Here is a 21870-nt window from a genome sequence, read left to right as displayed (position 1 = left end):
TAAAGTGATTTGCATTCCAGTTTAATGAAAAATATTTGAACATTTAAGAGATATTGTTTGCACTTTGCATAGAAAGTATGTCTATGTTGAACTTGAGTTTTGTCTCCTGGTTTTGTGAAGTCAGGAACTTCAGTGACTAATACATGGTTAAACTGAAAGTCCATAAAAACATTTGAATAGCATTTGAGCCATACAAATACAATTAATACTGTAAGAACAAAAATATACTAAATTTTTTTTAATTAATTTTTTAACACATTGGTGTCCATTCCAGCATACAGACACACAAAATGCCCCACCCTTGGCCTGGATAACATAGCCACACACTAACCTACTGTGGCTAAGGGTGGGAGATTTGCTGTGGGGGAGGGCTTTTTTCTGGGGAAATCCGTAGCTTATAAATCTCCACTGGTTAGTGGAGCCCCCCTGAGGCGCTGACCTCCCTCCTCCCGCTGCATCCCGTCGGCACAAGAGATTCCTTCACACTGGGTGCCATAACGCTGATAGGAAAAATCAGCAGATGGTGAAACACTTTCTTAGGGCATTTTAAGGAGAAATGCTTTGTAAGATTATTTATCTGACATCTTTGATTCCAGTCACAGATGCAATGCATTTTGTATTTGAATTCAAAAGTATGTTATCCTAATTTTGTTTTCTTACATATTTTACACATGCAGAAAAGTCTTTAAATCCCCTGCATGCACTTATGACCAACAGAAGGAGGAAAAGAATCTCACTCTAAGCTTATTAATGCATCCTGGTTGTTCTCCAGAATGGGCTTGCTTGTTGCCATAGCAACCAGGCCTTAGATATTGTTGAGTAGGAGAAGCTGGATGTAGAAGTCGATGTAGAATTCACATATTACCCTGTAACCCTGGCTGGTGTTTTTTTCTTTTAAATGTAAAGTAGCCTATCTAACTTTAAAAAGGAAAATACCTGTAGTTAAAGTACGATTATTATTTGGCATTTATATTATATCACCAGTCGTATCTAGTACTTTAGATCTTTTAATATAAACAAATGCCTCTGAATGTGAGGCTCTGACTGAAAATCTAAATTTCAGTGGTTGTCTGCCAGTGTCTGCAGAAATCAACAGGCGACAGTGCTCTCCATCTTAAGTGCTGATGTGTGTTCACGCCTAGTCAAGCTGAGGAAAATCAAAAGACACTGAAAAATTAAGGAGGTCATTCTTTCAGCTCTACTGAGTGAGGAAGGGATGGAGGCTTTACCAACCATTAACAGTTACAGAAAGAGGTTGAACAATTGCAGACAATGATACGTACTATCATAGATGTGGAGTTCGCTTAAATGTCATATTTTCACTCATCCATCCAAGCATTTATTTTCTTCCAAGCAGTGGGAACAGGAGTAGAGTTGTGCAGACCTTCCACTCCCTGGCTCTGCAAGCTCTTCCAAAGCGTCCCTGAGGTATTCCAAGCAAACAAAGACAACATAATGTTGATCCTTAGACTACCTTAATTGGCTCCTGACAATTTCTGCCATTTGCATCTGCAGTCTCATTCGTATGTTCACTACCCACAGGTTAAATCCTCACCTTTGCCTTTTGGCTCAGCTCTCTGTTTTTGCCACAACACACTGGTATATTTATTTTATCACCGTAGACTGCGTTCTTCCCACACTTTTGAATACAACTCCAAGATGCTTGATCTCCTCCTAATGAGACAACAACTCATCTCCCAAACCCTGGCTGAACCTACAGATTGTGTCCATAAACGTTATGGACATAATCAGTGGTACAGTCCACATTAACTGGCAGAGTCAAACACTTACAGGGATCTGGTGGCCCATAGCAGCAATGCACCTCTCAAAGGGCATCCCAAGGGATACAGTATATGCCTTTTCTGTGTTTACAAAGTACGTTTGCTTAAGAACCAGTGAAAGGGCTGAATGGATGGTCTGGTGTTTTGCAACCATTAGATAAAAGCCTCCTTTATCTTTCTCAAATCTGAGCTTTGACTGATGCTTGTTTTATGCTTTGAGTGGGTGTAGCTCAAAGGTAGTCCGCAGACACTCATGGACTATGTCTATAGTTTTCATGCTGTAATTTTTTATCTTTAAAGTTTGTTTCAGGCTTCTCCCATTTCCAGTGAACTTCGCTCTTGCTAGATTTCATGTTCCAGTAGTATCTGCTCTGCAGTGATAACAAGCTCATCGAATTCTGTAAATATTAAGAAATGGCGCTCCAGTGCTTCCTTTAATACCTCCTTTAACATAGGACACTGGATCATCCTTTATGAAAGTAGAAAATGACATGATCCATAATCATACACCATCATCAAGCTGAAGTGGCATAGATGATTTAAATGTTAGCTTCAGTGCCCCCCGCCCATGCACATGTAGTAGTTCATTTTTGGGACATTGTAGTCTAAACACAGCAAACATTCATTATCACATCTTTTGTGGAGGCACAGTCAGATTTTCTGAGCTCAAAGGTTCTCTGTTCCTTATGAAGTCCCCATTTAGATCAGCTCAGCAGCAGAAAGTTACAGAACTCATCCACCAGAACGCTCCTAAACAGTTTAATAGATTATTTTGTTTCTTTGTTTTGAACTGTTACTGCACTTGACCCATGCTGCTCAGCAGTCTGATTAAAATCACATGTATTGTTACAGCAAAAAGAAATCTAATGGTCATCTGCAGCTAATGGTCTGTTGAGGCTATGGAGATCCTATCAGTACACCATTGTCCTATCTCTATTAAAAGCCTAGGCTCTTGGACAACATGAGAAGCTAGGCAGTCAGCCAGAAACACTTATCATCCTGTCATCTATTTTTCACTAGCTTTACAGCTCAGCTGTACTTCACAGTGAGCATCTCTGAGAGCTTGGCGATTTGGGACCATCAAAGCGATCTTAATCTGTGTGAATCTGAATAGATTTGGCACCAGAAAAAATAACATTTGTGATAAAAAATAAACACAAAAAACAGTGTTTTGCTAAGGTTCATATATTTTCTGAGCAGTGAAAAGGTATAAAATAGCTTTATTGAGGAACTCCTTTAGATCAGACATCAAAAGTCACCTATGAGGGACATATTCAGACAATAAGTCCTTCTGTCTAAAAGGATTCAGTAAATTAATCCATGCCAAAATCATAAAGAATTCTTATTTCTTTTTTTGAAATGACGACATATTGCTGGCACTGGAGATTTAAGTATGTGGAGCGGGAGGCTCCACTCTCAGCAAAAGCAATGAACATGAGGGGACTGACTGGACTGACAATGGGGACAAAAGTTTGACTGACTTGCCACTGACACCCAAGATTGCACCTACTCGCGATCGTGGCTCAAGAGTTGGCAGTTTGTTTTGTAATCGGAAGGTTGCTGGTTCGAGCCCCGGCTCAGACAGTCTCAGTCGTTGTGTCCTTGGGCAAGACACTTCACCCGTTGCCTACTGTTGGTGGTCAGAGGGCCCGGTGGTGTCAGTGTCCGGGAGCCTCGCCTCTGTCAGTGCGCCCCAGGGCAGCTGTGGCTACAATGTAGCTTGCCATCACCAGTGTGTGAATGGGTGGATGACTGGATGTAGTGTAAAGCGTTTTGGGGTCCTTAGGGACTAAGTAAAGTGCGATGCAAATACAGGCTATTTACTCCACCCAGCCAGGGTGGAAAGGAGGGATCTATGTTTTTACAGGAGGAGGAGAGGATGAAGGCGACATCCTCGTTTCGCATGAGCTTCTGACCCATGCAGATCTTTTAGTTGCCACTTTTCTGTGTGTATGTACTAGCAGTGTGTTATTATGACATCGTGTTGTTGACAATGCAAAGATCACAGTGAGAAACTGGTGTAATGTGTTATTACACCAGTTTCTCACCTTAACTAGGATAGACTGGTTAAGGTGGGGACCACTAATGCTGGTACGCTGACGCAGAGGCGTAGACACCATGTGCTAGCATGTAGGTCATTGGGGAATTTAGACCCAACTTTAGGGTCAGCCACTTATATAGACGCTTTAGGAGGGCCCAGAGGGGTCCCTAATAAATACCAGGTAGCATCAGGTTTTGAAAACATACCAGTCCTTTCAGCTTTCTTTACAGCCACACCAACTAAAAATGTGGATAAGATTAACTATGTCCATTACGATGTTAATGTTAAGGCTTGCCAATTTGACTACGGATGCAATTGAGGGATTAGGTTGTGGACAACCCTCAGGACAAAGGGACTAAAGACCTGAGTAACACTCTGGGCAACTTTGGGCTGACTCAGCATGTAACAGAGGCCACACATAATAGAGGACACACTCTTGACCTACTGATCTCCAAAGGCCTGAGCATTTCAAAGGTTACTGTGTCTGATGTGGGCCTGTCTGATCATTACTGTGTTTTCTTTGAAAGTAAAATCTCAGCCCACACAAATATATCAACAACAGTGATCACAAAACGGTGTATAACTGAACACAGTAGTGCAATTTTTAACCAGGTCTTCCCATTAACACCTGACCTGCCCAGAGGGTCAGTCAATGAGCTCGTCAATAGCTTCAATGCTAACATGTTAAATGTAATGGACACTATTGCTCCCATTAAGGTGAAGGTTATCTCTGGAAGGAAAAAGTCTCCATGGAGAAACTCCACACTGGTGAAAAATGAAAAAAGAGAGTGTAGGAAAGCTGAGCGCAGATGGAGAAAAACAAACCTCCAGGTTCATTATGACATTTATAAAGAGAAACTTCACAATTATAATTTACAACTGAGGAATGCAAGGAGGTCCTACTTCTCTGACATCATCACTAAAAACAGCCATAATGCTCGGGTCTTATTTTCTACAGTTGACAGGCTAACAAACCCTCCTGTGTCAGTGGCAGCTGAACTTCATTCGACCATGGCCTGCAATGACTTTGCCAAATTCTTCACTGAAAAAATCCAAAAAATTAGACAAGCAATTGGTACATCAACAGCAGATCCAGGATATGTACTGTGTCCACCAAAAAACTGTTTAAACACCATGAAACAGTTTCAACCTATTAACAGCAAAGACCTGGAGGACATCTTAGGTCAACTGAACTCCTCCTCCTGCTGTTTACATGTCCTGCCAACAAGTTTTTTCAAAAAGGTCTCAAAGACTTTAGAGTCAGACCTGTTACAGATCGTCAACTTTTCTTTATTATCAGGTGTGTTTCCAGAATCACTAAAAACTGCTGTAATCAAACCTATACTGAAAAAGGACAATCTTGACAAGACACAAATGAACAACTACAGGCCGATCTCAAATCTCCCGTTTTTAAGTAAGATCATTGAAAAAGCAGTTTCTCAACAGCTCAGTTACTTCTTAAAACAGAATAATTGCTACGATGCCTTCCAGTCAGGTTTTAGACAGAACCACAGCACTGAAACCGCTCTGACCAAAGTGTTTAATGACATATGTCTGAATACAGACAGTGGAAAAATGTCAGTCCTAGTTTTACTGGATCTCAGTGCAGCATTTGATACAGTTGACCACAACATATTACTCAAACGACTGGAGAACTGGACAGGTCTTTCAGGAACTGTACTAAACTGGTTCAAAACATACGTGGAAAACAGGAAATACTTTGTATCAATAGGTAACTTCACATCTGAGCAGACAAGTATCACATGTGGAGTTCCCCAAGGTTCCATCTTGGGACCCCTTCTGTTTAACATCTACATGCTCCCACTGGCACAGATTATAAACAACAACAAAATAAACTATCACAGCTATGCAGATGACACACAAATATATATCACAATGTCACCAGGAGACCGAGGCCCTGTACAGGCTCTTGGTAAATGCATTGAGGAAATCAATGACTGGTTGTGCCACAATTTTCTCCAGCTAAACAAAAACAAAACTGAGGTAATAGTCTTTGGCGCCAAAGAAAAATGATTACAGGTCACCAGAGAACTTCAATCTATACATCTAAAAACCACAAACCAGGCGAGAAATTTGGGTGTAGTGATGGATGCAGACCTAAACTTAGAAAAACACATTAAGACAATAACAAAGTCAGCTTACTATCACCTCAAGAATATATCAAGGATAAAAGATCTGATGTCTCAACAGGACCTGGAAAAACTAGTCCATGCATTCATCTTTAGTAGGCTTGATTACTGTAACAGCATCTTTACAGGTCTACCTAAAAAATCAGTCAGACAACTACAGCTCATTCAGAACTCTGCTGCTCGAGTCCTCACTAAGACCAAAAAAGTGGACCACATCAGTCCAGCTCTGAGGTCCTTACACTGGCTGCCTGTCCGTCAGAGGATAGACTTTAAAGTTCTGATGCTGGCCTATAAAGCTCTGAATGGTTTAGGACCAAAATACATCAATGACCTCCTGACCCAGTATGAACCATCCAGATCCCTCAGGTCATCTGGATCCGGTCTTTTATCAGTTCCCAGAGTCAGAACCAGACACGGAGAAGCTGCATTCAGCTTTTATGCTCCTTATATCTGGAACAAACTCCCAGAAAGCCTCAGATCAGCTGAAACACTCAGTTTATTTAAATCCAGGTTGAAGACTCACCTGTTCTCAGCTGCATTTGAATAAAGCACCAAATCCACACTTTAAGCTTAAATTTCAAAACTTACATTTAACTACTGATTTTATCTACTGTTCTGATTTTATCTGTTTTGATTTTATATACTGTTGTTTGTTTGTTTGTTTGTTTGTTAACTAGTTAGTTAGTTTATTTGCTTGTTTTATTCAATTTTAAATCATGCTTTTTATTTGTTCTTGTTTCTAATGTCTCTGTAAAGCACTTTGAATCACCTTGTTGTTGAATTGTGCTATACAAATAAACTTGCCTTGCCTTGCCTTGCCTTAGCTGAGCAGGTGGCTCCTAGCTCTCTGATGGCTGTACAAAATAGGATGGCCCTTGATATGCTGTTGGCTGAAAAAGGGGGTGTCTGTGGGATGTTTGGAGACATGTGCTGCACATTCATTCCAGACAACACGGCCCCTGTGACCAGAGAGGGACTGAGAACATTATCCAAGGAAATGCATGAACATTCAGGGGTGAACAATCCTCTGGAGGAGTGGATGATGTTTGGGCAGTGGAAAGGGTTTATTTTGTCAATCATGGTGCAAGATAGATGTTGTTGCTCAAAAGTTAAAAACTGCTAGACATTGGGGATGTGAAACTATGTGTAGGCCAGTGGAAACAGAAGAGCACGAAACAAGTGTTAAAATTAAAGATAAAAACCATAAAGCAAATGAGACGTGTTGAAAAATAAAGGTTAAGAACTAGGGTGCAGGGCACAACTGAATTTCCACTGCCATGTGGGTGGGATGACAGTGATAAACATGTTGTGATTGGCTGACTGGGGGACTGCTCCCTGTTGGCAAGGAGGGGTGTAATGAAAAGGTATAAAATAGCTTTATTGAAGAAATGCCTTAGATCATACATCAAATCATTCTCTAAATCATACTTTAGAACGTACTCTGTGCAGCTTAGAGTTTGATGTGTGTGATCTCCATATGCATATGCTTTGCTGAATAAAGAGTTGAAGTTTAGGGGTTTTTTTCGCTGTAAAAAGAAGTTTTCTTCCCACGCACGATGGACGCTAATGTTTTTGTCACTTTTTATGGAATCAAACTTAAAGTAAGGTCAGTACTTCCACGCTTTAAACGCTGCACGCTCATGCTCTCTCCCACAATCGATATGTGATCCATTGTTGATCTGCACACAGCTGTTGTCACGAACGGCGCACTCGCTTACATCACGGTCGTGAGACATTCTCGCAAAAATCACGGTTTTAGTAACGCAGTAACGCAGCGTTCCTACGGGAAAGTAACGGTAATCTAATTACCGTTTTTGCAATAGTAATCCCTTACTTTACTCGTTACTTGAAAAAAGTAATCAGATTACAGTAACGCGTTACTCTCTGTTTAGGACTAGTATGGCTAGATGTTGAAGTTAATGCCAATGATCTCTCTTGTAAGTACTGTACATTGGGTATTTTACATATCAAATACTCAGATTTATAAAACCACCACCCAATCTAACGTTTATGCCACAAGTGCCCTAAAACAGCATTATTGGTAATTACCCAAATCTTTGTTTATTTTTATGTAATAGTTAATCCACCAACATGTGCAAAATCTTTAATCAAAATTAGATTTTGCTACAATATAATTATTGCTGTTATCTGTGAATTTTCAAATTAACTCTTTTATTTTAAAAAAGGGAAGCAGATTAATACATTATCATTAAAATGCCAAATTACAGTTATTTAATTGTATTCATGAACCGAAAAATTTGTTTTGGTGACTGAATATTATGCTTCATTAATTTCTGACTTCTCAGTGCAGTCCGGGTCAAATTTGGGTAAAAACAAAAATCACGAATTCAGTTTGCTATTTGCCTAACAACATTATTTTTTCTCTTTCTATGACAAAGTCTAATATATTTGTTAAGCACTGTACAACGTGTAGGAAATGACAGTGTTTAATTTTACATTGTCTGGCAGGAAAGCCACTTAAATAAAAAATTAAAAAGCAGTCATTCGGTAGTGAGCACAAATGAGTGAGCACAAGTTTAGCTTTATTCATCCCAAGGGTTGGAAAATCCTTGAATTATAGCAGATAAAAACACTCAAGGAAACCAATAACAAAACAGCTTAAATAAAACAGAATAGTTCAATAAAAATGTAATATGACAAACCAAAACCGCTCAATAACGTGCACAAAATGAAGGAACTTATTTAAAAGGGAAAAAGTATAGAATGAAACGCCAGCTATTGATATAATAGGACATTTAATATTGGGTGGGTGGAGAAAACATTTCACATTATATTATTCTATCTCCAGTTTAAGCTTGACTATTAAAATCATTATCCATGGAATTAAGTTAATGAATTTTGCATAGACTGTATGATGCTGTTGGGAGATCCCTGAGCAAAATGATACTTTATGACTGAAAATATAGGAATGTGCATGTAATGGTAGAAATATTAAGTCATTAACATAGCAGTATAGTAGAGTGTTCTTTTAGACAAGTTTTTGCATACAGGGAGTACTGGTACATAGAGTCATTACACTGAACATATGGTGTTTATTTTCTAGGCACAATCATGACTGTTCAGCTTGTTTTGTTGCAGCTCTAAATGAAGATGTGTCAGCACATTCAACTTATGTTGCTATGGGCAGAGGTTTTTTTTGACATTGAGGGGAAAAAAAAGACCAAAGCATCTTTGGTCTTTAGTTAACAGCAGTTTTTTATAAAAAAAAAAAAAAAGAAAGAAAAAACAGTGATTCAGCTCGTTGTATTTCTAAAATTGAAATCTCCAGTCAATAAAAATGCTGAAACACGCTTTGTAACCAAGAGCATTTATTTTTATTTTAAAAAAATGAAAGGGAAAAGCTTTCATGTCTTCCTGCCACAGTGACTGGGTGTTTAGCAAACCAATTAAGGAATCTGCTAATTTCTTCATAGAGTAGATTTTATCAGCATTTTTCAGGTTTCTCCAAAATGAGAGACTGATTGAGAGACAGTGAGGCTGTGATGTCTGAAAATTTTGTAATATGCGAATATTCAGTAATATCTAACATTCATTATCAACTGTTATTTTTAAAATAACATTTCGTTATGCTGGTGAAACACAATGGTGAACAGTAAGGCAGCTCACTATAAGCTCAGTATAACCACTGCATAAATTTATAAAATGCAAATGGTACACCTTCAGCTCCTCTGCACAGGCCATTAAGAAATAATGGTATGATGTAATGCTGCCGCCTACTGGCAGAAACAGACACAGCATATATCATGGTAGAGACCTTTTACCATTATATAAGCGATAACAAGAAATTACGTCATGCATCATCCAAATCAAATCACATCAAATCACAGTCAGGTAAATACTGGTGAGGTATAATAGTTTGAGAAGGACTTTGTTTTGAATAACTGAAAATAAATGAGTTCATCATTTCACACATAAAACAGTGACAGCGCAGTTATTCTGTCGGTATCTTTAATAATTAACCAATGAATGTTTGGCTGGCTGACGGACCTTTATTTCCTTAAAGGAAACAGAAGCTCTGCTCCATGCTGGTGAAGACCACAGCTCTAGAACAGCAGAAACACATCCGTCAAAAGTGCAGCTACAATTACACTGGTGTATTAGTTCTGTTTTGTGCATTAGGTTATTCAGCATCACAGAAAGAAATACTTAAATTAAAAAAAAACCATTAACTTTAATAGCTACTTGTATATAAGCAGTGTTTTTAAAGCAGCTGCTGTGCAGGTATACATTTCCACTGCAAGCAACCAAGACCCAGCTATTCCACCACTGAAGGACATGTGTCAATATTTACCTCCCAAATTTACTGCAGCCAACTGGTGCATTCAACATTCTTACAAAATCAATTTTCTCTTCAGCTCACTTTTGCAAAAATAAACAAACAAATAAACAAAAGTAGAGAGTTTGTGCATACTTAAGGCATTGCCTTCAGGTGAACAGGTGTCAGAGCACTTATCCATCTGGCTTTGTGGAACAAGATTGTGGGGAGCTAAGGACTTCGCTTAGGCTTCACTTTAAAACGTCCTGTACTCAAAACAGGGCATTGTCAAAAAAAGCAAATTTCTACACAAATAAATTTGATTTATTCCCCTTTGCATGTGTTTTGACCCTGCTCTCTTATTTTGTCTCCAACACAAAAAAAGTAATGATTGTAAACTCTTAACTGGCCGTACTGAAAATCATGCAGTTATTAGCATTTCCCTACTGCAATATGCGAGAAATATGTCACCTCCTGATAATCTATTTAGCTCTTTGTATTTATGAATCTTAATATGAGATACAATGCCACTTAATCATGGATGACCTACCAGGGTTGAGAATTCTCTCTGCAGCTTTGTGCTCGTGGTGCCTGCGGAGGATGTTTTGTGCCTTCCTCTGGTTTGTGCTTATATCAGGCGCAGCCTTGATTTCTGTTGCTGTCAGGTTGTTCTTGATGGCTTTTGAAGCTGTGGAGCGAGCCAGGCTGGGAAGTAGGTTCTGGTATTCTTCATCGGTGAAGTCTGGCTCTGGGCCCTCTACATCACTGACTCTTAAAAGGGAAACACAATATATGTTATGATTCTTTGTCACATCGCTTTGACTGCTAAACAAATATTTGTGAGAGTTGCAATAGTATTGTTCTGGATCTTTTCATCATCATTAGCATTAATAGTTACACGTGTCGTCACATATTTGTAGTTCCATATACAAAAAAGGCAAACATTTATTTTTAAAGATGAATATTACATCAGATATAAAGCTGCCAACATACCTCCCTTTAGTTAAAATAGTGTAAACTTCCAGCACCAACAGCTCAGCTGCTCCTGGTTTACAATGGATTGTTCCATCAATGGCCTCCTTTTTCAAGTACAGATTCCGCTTCTCTAAAGACTGAATCAATAAACTTTGTAGATTATATTTAAACACTTGAATGGAGAAGGAAACCACTTTACGATTCAGTTAACACAGGCACTGTGGGTAGTGAAAATGTCACATCCCAGCGGGACCTCAACACAGGGTTGGACTGGTAAATCTGGCATACTGGGCATTTTGTGCACCAGCTGTACAAGCACTGACAACAGCCCATTCATTTATTTTCAATACTGACACTGGATTGCCCAATCAATCTCTTAATGTGACCAGCCCATCCCCTTTGCTGTGTGGAAGAAGTGGTGAAAAGGTGAAGCTGAAAAGCTGAAAGAAAACAATAAAAAGAAATTAAGAACAACCAACATGTTAGCTGTCGGGGCTGCTGCTCCACCATGAACCGGGAACAACTAGTAACCAATCTTCAGTTACAGCACGCTGTTGCTGCAAGTGCCTGCTGTGGAGAAGTGAGGGGGAGATGGAGGTAGATGAAATTGACGTGGTGAGAAAATAGATGAAGGGACATAATAAAGAAGGAACTTTGACCACGAGCCATTGCTAATAGCTGAAGTTTAGCTTTTAACTGTACCAACTATTTAAGTCCACGTCCAGCCCTGCTTCAACATATGCATTTAAAGCTCCATGCTGTCTGTGTGTCTGTGCCCCTGGTGTATTGCAGATTAACCAAAACATTTATTTATGACACTTGCAGTAGCAGTAGCCTGCAACAAGTAAGAGAAACTTGAACTTGTATTATTTAAACACCAAACTGTAGCTGGAAGATGCATTTCAGTGACATGCCAACTGCAGTGAATAAAAAAAGCATTTCTTCGTGGCTCATTATATTTTTGAATATTTTGCTCTGCTCACCCGCTCTATCTGGCTCCAGTTCCACTGTTTGGCAGAAAGCGATGTTCCTCTGTCGTATGAGTGCAATGAAAAGTCTCGGGGGTAATAATGAGAAAATATCTGTGCCACAAGGTAGCCGCTGGAAAAATCTCTGGAAATGAAATACAGAAATAACAATATGCACTTACTGGCTCTACCAGTGGAATTTGCCTTAGCACTTGGTTATTCCTTGTCATAGCAGATTTATTGTTATCCTTGCGTTTTCCTTCTTTTTTAATCAACCTCACATAATCCTGCTCCTTTTAAGTTGGTTATTCGCTTCATATTTTATGCATTGTAAGTTTGTGTTTAAATGAGGAAACGGAAGAAAATGGGCCACATGGTAGTTCAGAATTTGGATATGCTGTATATAAATTAGGAAATTGATACAAACACAGTTTACAGTGTGCTGGAAATTGGGTGGGTGGGTGTGAGGGGGAGGTAGATTGAGGTAGATTTTGTGTGGTGATATTGTATTGATACAGGGACACCAAATATCACTTTAATTTAATTTTAAACAAATTAAAATATTCTGGAATTACTATGAGGACTCACCTCACGCACCACAATCCTGAGATAATGATAGCCAGACAAACTTCAATTAAATTGGCTCAACTCTAAGCCCATCCAACACTGGACACACTTAGCTTGACAAAGCCAGCTCTTTTACACAATTTTCAAACAGCCTCATGCTTTAAAACTTACAAGCTGATGAATGACCTCCTTTTAATTTCAAAGAGACATTTTTCTTCATAAGGTCTGGCCTGCACAGTCCCATCCACTCAGTTTCCTTCTCATTCATGCTGGTTACCATGATTGCTGCAGAAGCACTAAACCACTGTTAGCCAACTAATGAAATTAAGATTGCACTGCAACAACCTATCTTTACCAAACTGTATGAATTTAACTTCCAGTTCATGTGTATCAGTAGAATTCAGCTAAGGGGGTACATCAATGCCGTAATGGGTACTGTATGTGTGTGTGTGGATTTATATATATCATGAATGTATGTATTGTGCATTCATTTATTCCTCTATTCCTCTTTTCTGCTGAACTAACAGTTCAGCTGCTGTTCTGATCTTCGGGATTCAGAGGTTATCCACAGATCTCCTTTTTTCAGTCACAAGAGTCCAGGAGCTAATAAAAAGTGCGACATCGTGTGCATATATAAAATGTGCAGGCTTAGATACAGCGTGACACTTGGTCACCCTAGTTTTATGTGATTTTTTTTTCTTTTTTTTTATTCTGCAGTTACATGTTTTTTTAAGTTAGAAAAAAGATTAAATGGTATCTAAAAATGGTATCTACATTCAATTTAGCTAGCTAACAGTAGGTTAGTAAAAACACAACATAATACTTTTCTAACAATATGCAGGAAAATAGACGTGTAAAAATAGATATATATATTTTTTTTAAATTACACATATCCTCTTTTAAATATTCTTCTTCTTTTCTTTTATTCGTATTTGTGATTCACAAAATAGGTTCTGTACCTGCGCACATTTTTGGGATAAAATGCCAAGTCCAGAGTTTGCAGCCACTTGACTACTTCTCTTGGTAGTCCTGTTTTCTTGGGACATTCTGCGAAACATATGCTGCTCCGAGCCATGAAATCTACACACCAGTGACTTTTCTATCGCTGTTACCAGTCACCTCCATAAATCAAGCCGAGATCTGCTTTTTTTTAAGGGAGGGCTAATTGACGAGCTCCTGGCCTGTTTTGTTGAGATTTCTATGACAACGGCACTCTGCGGTGCTAAACCGTGTCGGTAGCGGCGTGCTGCCCTCTAGAGGATGAGCGGTCTGTTTCTTCAGTTATTTATTTATTTGGCTAACATTTGTATAAAGCTTTTAAATAATAGTGCTACCCAATAAATAATACTAGAGCATACACAACTGCATGTAATATAACAATGAAACTGAAATAATTCATTAGAAATACTGAAGCTAAACTCAGATATATGAAATAAAAAATCAAAATACGGCCAAAATATTATCAAATGGCACATGAATATCTTGTTAATAATATGTTAGAGCATGAAAGTTCCATTCAGCTACACACATTTCCATCTGAGCAGTTGTCAGCGGTCAGTAATCCAAGCTTAAACTTGTCAACTTTTTGAATAACTGGTTCCACCACTGAGACAAACATCAGTAACAAATCCACCATGTGGCTGCTGGGAAAGACATATTTGAATGCAACAGGTTTCAAAACAGATTTTTAATAATCTAATGTTAAATGCGAAACAATGAACATTCATTAACATACAGCATATAGTGTGCATTTACACGATATTCGAATCTTTTATGGGGGGGTTTAAATATAAAGTGCAGCACTCACTGGCAACTAGTAAGGCATTTTCTAAACACTGCAGAACAGAAAACAAAATATTTATTATTAATGTTATTCAAACAAAATTAACCTAGGGAAAACTAATCCTGGAAGTTTGTTTTAGTGGCATCCTGCTTTACATTTATCCAGGTCCACACATCCTCACATGGGAATCAGGCCAGCTCAACACAGCTGCTACAGTCAGCTACTCGGCCGTGTAGCTAATTCAAATTAATTGCTTTTACTGGATTGACTGGAAGCTAAAATTAAAGTTAAGAGGAGTGTGGAGTTGATATAATTTTTTGGTGTCCAAGGCTTCTTCCTGCAAGTCCCATTTAGGCAGACAGTTTCATAGTCTGTTGTCATTGGTACTGCAGGTAGCTCTTGATCCTGTTAGGCAGAGGAAGATGGGAAAGAAGGTGGAGTCTGTCGCGTCCAACGCAGTTTCTGATGCACTGACGACACAACTGGCTAAGCAACCGTGGTGTAGCTATGAAAAGGAGACAGGAAAACATTATTTATCACTGTTAATTGGTGGTTAAAAAAAAGACAGAAACAGATCAAAGCAAGGTCAGGAAGGGATCAATGATTGCGAACGAAACCAAGCAAAAAGTAAACTCATACCTTCATAAAGCAGTAGAAAGCCTTCTGTAAGACTGCTGGGTGGAGCCACATCCACTGGCCTCTGAAACTCTGTGTTCCTGGCATTAATGTCTGCGCCAAAGTCCAGCAGCAACTTCACTACAGCTGTGCAGTCTTTTTCTGCAGCTGCATGTAAAGGTGAATCCAGGGATTTACCTTTCTGTACATTTGCACCTACATGGAGGAGACTATAATTATCCATAGTCCAATCAGAAAACTCCAATATCAGATACCTGTATTGTTAAGTACAAGTAGCTTTGGTTAATTTGTGATTATATTTTTAATTTACCTTTTCTTTACTTGCCTAAATTAGTACCTTATTTCAAAGACTGCAGTGAGACACAAATGGGCACACTAATCACTTGTATATGTAATCAGTCACTTGTTGGGTATAAATGTGGTCCCACTTCTTATTGAAATTGCAATGTGTGCCTCTCATTAGCTCTTTGTTACACCTTTTGCACTTGACAATTTGCAGTCTCATTGTTTGTCATATTCCTAGCACAGAATTTATCATATTGTTGTTTAAATGTTTTTATCCCCCCCCCCCCCCCCCCCCCCCAGAGGCCTCTAAAATCCTCTGAGCATGCATATATTTATTATATATCAGTTTGTTTTTGTGTTTCTAATGCGCTTAAGTCCATATGTTCACATAGGACTTTTCTGTAAACATCGACACAGTTCTACGAACTGACCTTCCCTCAGGAGTTTCCTGGCACATTCGAGCTCTTGGCAGACGCAGGCTGTATATAGTGCTGTGCCCAGGTGAGGAATGTCCATGTCCACATCTGCCCCCCAAGTCACCAGAGCCTCTACACAACCGTAATGACCTGGAAGTAATGAAGCGTGAAGTCAGTAATCAGTAAGTGACAATGCAAAATAATTCTCCAAGCTGTCTGCTCAGGCCCTGTTGGATTTATAGCTAAAGCTGTTTATCATAGTGCATGTAAGAACGTGCTTATAGCACAGTAAAGGACACAAAATCAGGTCGAAAGTCAAGCGTAATCTGCAGTGAGGGGAACTGCGATAATGTTGGGTTATTTTCTGATTATAGTGCTCTGATTATACCGTTAGTCAAAAATAATGACTCTCATCAGCAAAAGCTGGCTCTCACAAGCTTAAGTCTCTTAGGACTGGTCCTCTAACACTGGCTCACTTTGAAGTAAATGGTCCATGTAGAATAGTCTCTTTTTGCAAGGGAATATCTTTCCATTGTGTTTCACATACACCCACACAGTATGACATGCATAATCATGTAACACTAACTTGAATCACAAAAAATACTGAAAATAATCAGTTTGTGAATTTTTGTAAAATCGTTGGCCATGACATACCTTTGCTGGTTGCTTCGTGTATCGGAGAAGGTTGATATACAAGACTCTGGGGTTTTGCTCCATTTTCCAGAAGGATTTCCGTGCATGCCACACTGCCCACTGTACAGGCATTGAACAGAGCGGTGACTCCATCAATTGTAGAAGCATTGACCTGTGAACACATTTTCCTTTTATTCTTATATTTAGGCCTTATTTAATCATGCAAGTTGACTAATAGTAACAGCCTGGGGGTACAGTTGAAAGGGAACAACAACAACTTAATAGCTCTGCAGTGACTGAAACAGGACATTGCTCATTTGTTACCCTTACCCAGATTTTCCCAGCCATGGAAATTTAATTTGACCTGTGCAACATGGCAACATTAAAGAGTCACCAGGCCACTATAGGACTTACATTTGCTCCTGCATCAATGAGTGCTCTGGCACAGGCAACATGGTCTCCAAGACAGGCCTCATGCAGGGGTGTTACATGGTCTATAGTCAGAACATTTACATTGTGACCCTGGAAACAGAATCAAATAGCCACAAATATTTAGTGGGCATGGATATTTATGGGACATTAACTCATAAATGAACAAGAACATTAATAAAGTTTATCTCCTCTTACAAAACACAGACATTCTCTTCAGTCAGGGTTCTTAGCGATTTTCAAACTGTGATGATTTCAACAGCAGAGATTAACAAGCCTGCTAATTAAACCAATTAAATCCAACTTAAAGCCAGTAAAGAGCTAATAAATTACCATCTGAAGTCCTGTAATAATTGTCCTACTTTGTTATGAATTTGTCTGACTAGAGCAAAGCATTGTTTCCTCTGTAGCTGAAGTCACAGGCTTTTTTGTAGCACACTCTGTGAGCAGCTGGAAATGCAAGTGGAGATTTCACTTTTAATGCATTTGTATTAGTATTGTACTTGTTTTTGTTTGTGATTATTCTTTCCTTAGCATATGCTCAAATAATAGTTCCATGGTCAAACTCCCCTCACACACTATACATAAGGGGCATGTATATGCCATAAAAACTACAAAAATCACATTAATTTTAAAACCATGTGGTTATTGTAACCCATAGTACAAGTTTGAGTATTTACATTTTGTGTTGTTGGCATTTAGCTAGCCTGTATATTGAAACTTATGAACTGTTGTTAAGTATGTACAGGTTTAAAGTGTTAAATAGGGCAGTGAATAGAAAGTACAATCTCTTACAATTCCATGAATTAAAAAGAAAATCTTTGGGTAAATAAGGCCTTTGAACTACTGTACAATACATGATATATCAAACCATGCCATTGTTTATTTTCCAAAAACTAGGCCAAAATCCTAGCACTATGTGAAAAATTAAGTACACTCCATGATTCAATAGCTTGTAGAACAAACTTTACTCTGACATTGTTCTTTAGAACAGGGTTTGTGGGGATTTATCCACAGCTTCCTCAAGGTCTCACCACAGCATTTTAGCTAAGAGGTTGATCTGGACTTTGACTGTCCCACTGCAACACCTTGGGTCTTTTCTTTTTCAGCCATTCTGTTGTAGGTTTGCTCTTGTGGTGATGTTCTAGTCTGTGACCAAATTTCAGCTAAGCTCTAACAGATAGCCTCATCTTTAACTGTAGAATGGTGTTGAACGGTGTTCATGGTTAGCTCAGTGACTGCTAGGGGCCCAGGATGTGTGATTGCAGAAGAAGCTCAAATCATCACCCCTCCACCACTGAGCTTGACAGTTACTATGAACAATTACTGTCACTATGAAGCGATTGTGCTGATATGTTGTGTTTCTGTTTTGCCAGATGTGGCACTGTGAATAATGGCCAAACATCTCCACTTAGGACATTGGTTCCAGGTGCTGCCATGTTCGTTTTAGAGAGAACAGGCTTTCTACTGGCAACCCTTCCAAACAAACCATATTAGTTCAGTCTTTTCCTAATTGTACTATAATGAGATGTAGCTTTTGGGTTTTTGGCAGTGTCTCTGGGCATTGCAGAGATGAATTTGGCAACTGTCTTGAATGTTTTCCACTTGTGAATAATCTTTCTCACTGTAGAATGATTTGGTCTTCCCAAACAGATCAGCAGCAACAATTGCTTCTTTAAGATAATCGCCTAGTTTTTCCTTATTCGTTGGCAATGTGCTAAACATTGACACACACCTGCACGCTCCAGACCAGCAAGTGCCAAAATGTCTGCTCTTATATCAGTGGTTACACTTGCTGATGATCAGTTACTCAGATGCTTTTACCCTAATGCATTTAGGGTGTACATAATTGTTTCTGCACTTTGGCTCAATTTTTTATCATGAAAATAATGACAGAGTGTGTGTTATGTCGTGTTTTTTTTAATTCGTTTTAGGTGGTATTTACAAGATTTGTGGAGCTGTTCAGAACCATGCATCCATTTTTATCGGCTTATTTAGTTCAGGGTCGTGATGGGGCTGGAGATAATCCCACTGGTCTTAAGCTTGAAGGGTAAAACTGGACAGGTGACCAGTCTGTATCAGGGCTCACCCAGTGAGCCAGACAAACACTCATGCTCACATCCACACTTATAGCCAATTTAGAATTACCACTTAACCTATCACGCATGTCTTTGGACTATGGGAGGAAGCCAGAGTGCCCATAGAGAACCACAGGCAAAAGAGATAACATACAAATTCCACTCAGAAAAGTCCCAGCTGGTCAGGGGATTTGGACCTTCTTGCTTTGAGGAAACAATGCCTACTATTGCACCACTGTGCTGCCGTGTAAGGAACAGCTTTATATCTTATATATATTTTTTTTAATATGCACTGATACATCAACTCTTATAATTGACAGATAGCGTGAAACAGTATCTTCCCTGTTGGATCACTAACATTATTAGCATTTTTATGCCGCATGGAAAGCTAGAACTACGTAGTGAAATATGGAAATAGTTATCAATAATTTATCTGGTAGGTGTATACTGTGTTATTCTCATTAAAAAATATTGCTGCTACAAGCATACCAAGCATATGCTATATTGTAATCTTGACCCAGGTAATAATTTTATACAAGTCTTACAGATAACTTTATAGCAGTCTCCAGAGTTTTATCCATACCTTGATCTCTTTATCAAGGTGTGGATAAATCTACAAAGTTACTGAACCAAACTGGCTTGTGGAAGAGATGGTTACAACAGGATTCATGTTTGCAGATGAGAGGTTACACATTACCCGCCTGCCTCCAAGGGAATTGTGTTTTTCTTCACCTGTAAAATGAGGGTCCTCAAGGCCAGGAGGCGGCCCTGACTGGCAGCATCGTGGAGGGGTGAGCGGTCTGCCCAAGATCCTGTGACAGGAATATGAATTCAGTATTCAATTCAGTATTGAACACTTAAATGTATTATTATTTACTTAATTCTCTCATCCAGAGAAATAAAAATAAAATCAACAGTACAGAGAAAGCTTCAAATATGCATTCTCCTGCCACACATCTAAACATAGCAAGTAGGTGTTTTAACCTCTCAAGTCACGTTTTACCTTTCATCTTCCAAGAGTTAATGCACCCAGCAGCATATGGTTATGTGACTTAACAGCGCTTGAAAATTCCTGATGCATTAAACTCTGCACTATCACACTCCATTCACATGACAAATGAAAGTAAACCTGCCAAACTGGCTGTGCCCTTTTAATAAAAAAGAAGGAACTCCAGAAAAAAGAAGAAATGTCTTCAGGCACACCTGAGTCAATGTCCAGAATAACAGCTGATGCATTCCACACGTTCTCATCATCTTCATCCATCCTTTCATCCATATTCTTTATAAATTATACAATAATCCACCCAATGTTTTCTATTAAATCATGCTTTTTTATTCATGCACCTTATTTTCCCTGACTGACATTAAAATCTGAAATACAGACAGGACCAGCTAGAGACATCAAACAGATTTCTCAGAACAAGAAAGACCATCTCTACGGGACCGTGACAAATACCCTGAGCTTGGTCAATTAGTATTCCATGGAGTGGGTACACTTTAGATTAAACAGCCCTTTGGATGATAGTACAGATTATGTTGTTGTCGTGTCTGTCTTCCCTCAGAATGTGCCTTCGAACCGCCTGTTCCTGAGAATGTGGAGTGTTGTTTTGGTGGCTGTGTGAAAGTGTGCACTGCATAGCTGGGAATGGAAACTAGGGCAGGATGCGGCTGGGGGAGGGGATATCATGACTGCGTTCTATTAATACATTAGAGAGAAAGAGCTGCCGGGCCAACAGTGTCTTCATTTAATATTGAATGTACAGTTCAGGATTTCTAAGTAGCTTTTAAGCTAATGAAAGAAAAGTGGGCTATCAATGATATTTCTAGTATGTATTAATGTGAACACAATTAATGGCTTTTATACTCATTGGATTAGCAATGCAGTATTTATAGCTCATTTGTAAACACTGAAATTGTGTGTGTGTGTCTGTGTGCATGGAAGGCTTCTGTAGGATTCTAAAGAAAACATTTACATTTGACCTCTGACCTTTTACAGTTGGGGTTAAATGCATTGCAGGGTGTTTGTAACCATAATTTATTTATATTGTGGTTACATTTAAGATGTGTTTGCCATCATCGTACAGATATATTTTATTAAACAAAGTAACCAAATTAATAACAAATCAAGTGTTAGTGCTTTTTAAAACGACCTGTCTCAGAGTACTCACTGTGTTGTTGACCATAATCATAGAACTCTGCTGATATCCTGGCAGCCTCTTTGCGATTCCCACGGACAATGTAGAAGTATGTCAGCAAGTTAAGAGAGATCTTAACAAAAAGCTTAAAGCAGAACAGTGCCAAGATGCTGAGGTAAACATTGGACAACTGGGCTGCGAAGGGCTTGTTGGTGAATTCCTCTGTATGGTCTGACATTTCCTCTGGCACGATACAGAAGAGCTTTGGTTATGATGAACGCAGGATCAGATGCCACTACAAAAAGCATAAGAGTAGCCTGCTTTTTCCTCCCAGTGCACTGACTAGTTGGCTGGTCCTGACAAAGCACGGGCTGGAAAAAATTCTCTGCAGCTGCTACTGTGCCTGATTGCAACAACTGAAATGTAAGTGTACACTATGTTTGGATGTGGGTGGGCTCAAGTTATATAAATTTCAAACTTACAAACTTGTTTTAATTGCAGAGGTGATGTAATTTCCCCAAAAAATGTAAGTCATGGCAGCATTTAATTCATATTTTTCATTAAAATGTCTTTTTGCATGAGTTGAACTAAATATAGGGGCTTAAATTCTGGTTTAGTTTGGCTGAACATGTGTTTAATTGTCTTGCAGTCAGTTGAATAAACGATCATTTGAATCTAGATAAAACTGATGTGAATAATTAAACTTCATTTCAGCAC

General features: G+C 38.9%; 2 protein-coding genes across 4 annotated transcripts; both read right to left on the bottom strand.

The window, feature by feature from the left end:
* Nucleotides 1-371: 371 nt before the first annotated feature.
* On the bottom strand, nucleotides 372-13983 carry spata4 (spermatogenesis associated 4). 2 transcript variants are annotated; one of them, XM_086260102.1, is made up of 6 exons: nucleotides 13718-13983; nucleotides 12207-12336; nucleotides 11242-11360; nucleotides 10799-11019; nucleotides 1284-1423; nucleotides 372-500 (listed from the first exon to the last, which is right to left on the bottom strand). In XM_086260102.1, exons 1-5 carry the CDS (start codon nucleotides 13831-13833, stop codon nucleotides 1320-1322), a joined length of 690 nt encoding a protein of 229 aa, XP_086116228.1. In that variant the 5' UTR covers nucleotides 13834-13983; the 3' UTR covers nucleotides 372-500; nucleotides 1284-1319. The 2 variants fall into 2 exon arrangements, with proteins under 2 accessions (XP_086116228.1, XP_086116237.1); XM_086260111.1 differs by lacking the exons at nucleotides 372-500; nucleotides 1284-1423 and adding an exon at nucleotides 8577-10036 and having other exon boundaries at nucleotides 13718-13978.
* A 447-nt stretch (nucleotides 13984-14430) lies between these two features.
* On the bottom strand, nucleotides 14431-21742 carry asb5a (ankyrin repeat and SOCS box containing 5a). Of its 2 annotated transcripts, none has more exons than XM_086260082.1 (7): nucleotides 21187-21742; nucleotides 19751-19830; nucleotides 16926-17033; nucleotides 16533-16683; nucleotides 15894-16028; nucleotides 15181-15372; nucleotides 14431-15046 (listed from the first exon to the last, which is right to left on the bottom strand). In XM_086260082.1, exons 1-7 carry the CDS (start codon nucleotides 21389-21391, stop codon nucleotides 14919-14921), a joined length of 999 nt encoding a protein of 332 aa, XP_086116208.1. In that variant the 5' UTR covers nucleotides 21392-21742; the 3' UTR covers nucleotides 14431-14918. The 2 variants fall into 2 exon arrangements, with proteins under 2 accessions (XP_086116208.1, XP_086116216.1); XM_086260090.1 differs by lacking the exon at nucleotides 21187-21742 and adding an exon at nucleotides 20222-20655.
* Between the last annotated feature and the right edge of the window lie 128 nt (nucleotides 21743-21870).

This window comes from Aulonocara sp. 'chitande type north' Nkhata Bay, linkage group LG2, assembly GCF_057382095.1.
Source record: "Aulonocara sp. 'chitande type north' Nkhata Bay isolate Kocher_YH1m ecotype deep benthic linkage group LG2, A_spYH_male_GT1.1, whole genome shotgun sequence".
Taxonomy (NCBI): domain Eukaryota; kingdom Metazoa; phylum Chordata; class Actinopteri; order Cichliformes; family Cichlidae; genus Aulonocara; species Aulonocara sp. 'chitande type north' Nkhata Bay.
Note: the sequence above shows the minus strand (reverse complement) of the source record. Positions and strands in the feature narration are given on the sequence as shown.